This window comes from Penaeus chinensis, chromosome 7 (assembly GCF_019202785.1).
Source record: "Penaeus chinensis breed Huanghai No. 1 chromosome 7, ASM1920278v2, whole genome shotgun sequence".
Lineage (NCBI taxonomy): Eukaryota > Metazoa > Arthropoda > Malacostraca > Decapoda > Penaeidae > Penaeus > Penaeus chinensis.
Genome location: NC_061825.1, coordinates 32,238,602 through 32,243,601, shown reverse-complemented (window position 1 = coordinate 32,243,601; position 5,000 = coordinate 32,238,602). Strand labels below are relative to the sequence as shown.

Below are 5,000 nucleotides of genomic sequence, written 5' to 3'. Positions count from 1 at the left end.
GTATTCACATTCTATTCATATGCGCGTGCGAATATTGTCATTGCTGTTGTGTGTGTGTGTGCGTTTGTGTCGATTTATTTTTATCTTTTGTGAGTATTGCTAAGTGTGCTAGTGTGTGTCTTATCGAACAAGGAACGGAAAACGTGGGTTAATGGATGTCTGCCTGTATGTGTGTCTATTTGTGTGTGAATTTGTATATGTGTGTCTCAGTGTTCTCAAGCATTCATGTGTATATTATTGAGGGAGAAGGGAGGGATGTGCATTTATATGTTGTGTGTTATTGAAAGAAGAGGAGGGGATTGTACTGCTGAAAGGAGGGGCAGTGTCTTTGTCCTGGCACTCTGAAGAACAAAGAGAGAGACTAGCGGAAAATGTGTGATGTTTGTGTTCATAAATATATATATTTTTATGTAGAATTAATTATGTTCATATCTAAATGCATGCATGCCTACAAGTAAGTACACACGCACGCATGCAGGCACACACACACACACACACACACACAAACACACATATACATGTTCTCACGTATGCAAATGGTATCAAAACAGAAGAGAACGACTCACAGTAGACGGTGAGCGTGACGTTGGCCGTGAGCGGGGCTTCCATCACTTCGTTGGAGACGCGGCACTCGTAGGCGGCGCCGTCCTCCTCTGACGTCACGACCAGGTCGAGAGTGTTCACTGTCCCCGTGGCGTCCCGGGCGGCGGTATCGTCCACCAGCTCTCCGCTGCGATACCACGATACCGAAGGCTGTGGGTTGCCGCCTCTCGAACGGCAGCTAAGGGTGCGGCGGTCGCCGGCGCGGAGGATCTCTTCCTTGCGGTACCCGGTGATGACGGGCGCACTGGGAGGGTCTATAGGGAGACACAGATGTATATAGGTGTATGTATGCATCTCTCTCTCTCTCTCTCTCTCTCTCTCTCTCTCTCTCTCTCTCTCTCTCTCTCTCTCTCTCTCTCTCTCTCTCTCTCTCTCTCTCTCTCTTTATCTCTCTCTCTCTCTCTCTCTCTCTCTCTCTCCCTCTCTTTCCCACACCACACACAAATATATACACTTATATACACATAATTTACATCCATAACTTCACAATTGGGAATGGGAAGTCCTCCCTCTTCCTGACGGCCTAAAACTAATTTCCTATATGCCTGTGGCTCATGACACTTCGGGAATTCAAAGAAGAAAAAATCCTCAACTGGAGATCTCTTGTACCTTTAAAACACCCAAGAATGGTTACGATTCCTCGATAATTTTTGAAAAATGCAGAATTACATAAGCGTCAAGGAGAATTCACGGCAATCAACCGAAAAGTAGGACTGATACGAAAGATTACCAACATAAGTATAAAGCAGAGTGAGGTCCTTGGAACGAAAACATCTCGGTATTTCGTTCACCTCAGGTACTTCAAGAAACCATGAAACACCACGAAGCCTATATATACATTTATACGACTCTGCGTACTCGAAAATACACGAAATAAATTAATTGTACTGTTACCAGGTTCAGAATAATCCCACGTCTGTCATGGCGCGCTTTCACTCGCTTATAAATATCTTGGCCAGATGCTTTGAGTAAAAAGGCTCAGACAGGTTCTCTATCTATATACTCACTTGCTTACCAACCTACTTGTTTACATATATATGTATATATATATATATATATATATATATATATATATATATATATATATATATATATATATATATATATATATATATATTATATATATATATATATATATATATATATATATATATATATATATATATATATATGCACATGTAGACTTACGTGCAGAGATCTGCATAAATTCTCTGACAGATTGAATGGCATAAAAGGCTCGCTGTGAAAAGTGTGGCTGACAGGAAACTGACATTGATTTTTGGCAGTTGTGACCTTATTCCGGGCGCTTGTGATGGCATTGACGTTGCTATCTGGTACCCCTTCCTTTTTCCTTGTCAATTTCATTTGTTCTACATTTTTGCTACAATTTTTATTCTTGTTTCGCACCTACGAATGAATTGCAGTCGATTGCGCTTTCTCGTTGACATTAGAACTACAGGCAATATCGAGATTGGAAAGCAGAGTTTATCAAAATGTAACTGTGATTTGAAAGCTGTGTAATGGGTTAATACTTCGATAGGGCAATAAACATAATCATTTGGACTTCATTATCGAACATACTTATTTTGTAATGTATAATCCATATTTTGGTCTAGGTAACAAACAAAAAACAAATGTCATTAACTAAACCAACAAGAGGTTTCGAAAGTATTCTCAAACTCATTTCGACTAGGGAATGGTGTCATTTAAGATATCGAATTATGATTAACAGACGCACAAGCTAACAGCTCTATCCGTCTTCTCTGAGGAGGGTTCGAGCAGAAAATCGTTAGACAAATATCATTAATGTGAAAATCAGAATTCATTTTAATGTTATCAGTATATATGCGTTTATACCTGTGTAATGCAGAGTATCTAAGACAACACAATGACTTTCAGGGTAAGTCTAACTCATTACAGCTGCAAGAATAAGTGATTAAGAACACGAGATCAGATAACAAAATGTGATAAGTTTAACTATGACAATTTTAAAATCAGACACAATACGGTGTAGGGAATAAAAACGATTAGACTAATTAGCAATTGCATTTTAGCAACAGCTGATCATTAACCCGTCTTCGACTCGTACATCATTCCATTCCAAATACTTTGATCTTTATACCATTGAGTTACTGCTCTTTTACAACGTCTAAGTAACTCGTAAACGTCCTATCACGAACAGCAGGTCATCGCTAGCTTCACCAGCCTTCAAAGTTTATTTCTTTTCGCGGTCGTAAGATCATATCATATAACTCTTTTCGCTTGATTTTACTCCTGCAGTGTCTCTCTCAATTAAGTTTCTTTGTCTGCCTGCCTCTCCTAATCTTTCTTTCTCTAGCTCTCTCGTATTCTGTACGATTCTATCTTTTTCTCTGTCCCTGTCTGTCTCTCTGCTTATCTTCTCTGTCTTTTTATCTTCTCTCTCTCTCTCTCTCTCTCTCTCTCTCTCTCTCTCTCTCTCTCTCTCTCTCTCTCTCTCTCTCTCTTCTCTCTCTCTCTCTCTCTCGTTCTCTCTATCTCTCTCTCACTCTCTCTCTCTCTCTCTCTCTCTCTCTCTCTCTCTCTCTCTCTCTCTCTTTCTCTCTATATTTATGTATGTATGTATGTATGTAAGTATGTATGTATGTATGTATCTGTCTCTCACTCATTAATATTTTTAATCTCTTTCTATCTATCTTCGCTCTCTCCATCGTATCTCATAACCCTTATGTTTACCAAGGCAATCATTTCTCCATCTTCCCCGACCTGTATTTCGCTCATTTTCCTTCTCCTCCTCTTCATCCTCCTCTTTAGATCGCCCCATCCCTAACCCCAGCCCTCCACCCCAAACCCCACCCCCTCTACCCCCGAAGCCCTCTTTATGCCTCAAAAGTTCCCAGGATCCGTCTCCCCCCCCCCCCCCCCCCCATTCCCCATGATCCGCGTTCCAATCTGAGGATCTTCCAACATTAATTTTCTTAAGCCCTCTTCACTGATTCGCCCCCTTTTTCTGCCCCTCCCCCCCCCCCCCTTCACCCACCTCCCTTCCTCCTTCACTTGCTCGTTCTTTTGTTTGATATTGTCCCCTTTACCCCCCCCCCCCTTTCCTCCTGTTTTATCCCCTTTTTCATATTTTATTTGTTCTTCTCTTTCATTCCTCCTCTTCTATTTTCCTCTTTTCCACTTTCTTCCTCTCTTTTTTTTTTTTTTTATTCCTACATTCCTGATTCTTTTTCTTCTTCCTTCCCCCTATTATATTTTCTCCTTCTGCACTTTTCTTCCTCTTCCGCTGTTTAGTTTTATCTCTCTTTCTTTCTGTATCGTTCGTGTCCTTCTACCCCCTTTTCCCACTTTCTTCGTCCCTTTGCGATTATTTGCTCCTATGCCCTTCCTTTCCTTTTACTCTGTTTCCTCTCCTTCCTTCCCCTTCCAATACCATATTTCCACCCTCCTCCTTTTTTCTCCCCCTCTCCTTCCCCTCCTTCCCTCTTCTTCTTCTTCCCTTCCTCCTCCCTACCCCGGTTCTTCAGAGTCCGAGATTTCTTATTACTGACGATCTTGGCCTTAGTGAGCTTAAATTATCCCTTTCTTACGAGCGAAAACTGACATTGCCACTGGGTCGACAGAGAGACCCCGAGGAATGTTACGTTAGTGCGACGAAGCCGAGTACTACGTCCATTCCTTGAGTGTTCATGACTCGCGTGTAATGTCCGTGATTTTCTTTCTTAAGGGAAGTATAAATGAGTCATCTCACGGTGATAGAACTTCATGGGGTTGTTTAATACGAGAGTGGAAGCGAGGACACTCTGCGGCTAAAAAGGGTATACTCACACACGCGCACGCATGCACGTATGTACACACAAACACAGATACGTACGCACACACAAACCTACCCACTCACTCATACCCACACCCACACGCACACACACGCATACACTCTCTAACACACACACGCACACACACACACACACACGCACACACACACACACACACACACACACACACACACACACACACACACACACACACACACACACATTCACTCACACACACACACAAACACACACACGCACACTCACACGCACACGCACCGCGCGCACACACACACACACATAATAACGACGCGAATGGTTAGACAGATATAGTATAAATAATAGAATGCAAATAACATAGATCTAGAATTGTTTTGCAGACCTCTTTTTCCCCCGTGTGTGATATCCTTGCATCGACAAAGTTATTTCAAGATACTTATCCTCTGGAACAGAAGCAAGAGGAAAAATATATAGACGCATAAAAGCAGTATCTCGCAGAGGGTGATGTTATACCTGTCAATATCAGTAATGAAGGTGCAACATAGCCATCACAACCACAGTTACCGATCCAGGAAGAGGCAGACAGTAATAAAGCTGAGGCATGAT

The 5,000-nt window shown here is 41.9% G+C and overlaps 1 protein-coding gene across 1 annotated transcript in view; it reads right to left on the bottom strand.

Moving 5' to 3' along the window:
• Positions 1-5,000, bottom strand: part of LOC125026942 (nephrin-like) — a 31,297-nt gene that overhangs the window by 25,428 nt on the left and 869 nt on the right. The window contains exons 2-4 of the mRNA XM_047615547.1: positions 1,792-2,010; positions 1,091-1,163; positions 567-857 (exon numbers count right to left, since the gene is read on the bottom strand). Coding sequence (XP_047471503.1) covers positions 567-857; positions 1,091-1,163; positions 1,792-2,010 — 583 coding nt within the window. The remainder of the gene's footprint in view (positions 1-566; positions 858-1,090; positions 1,164-1,791; positions 2,011-5,000) is intronic.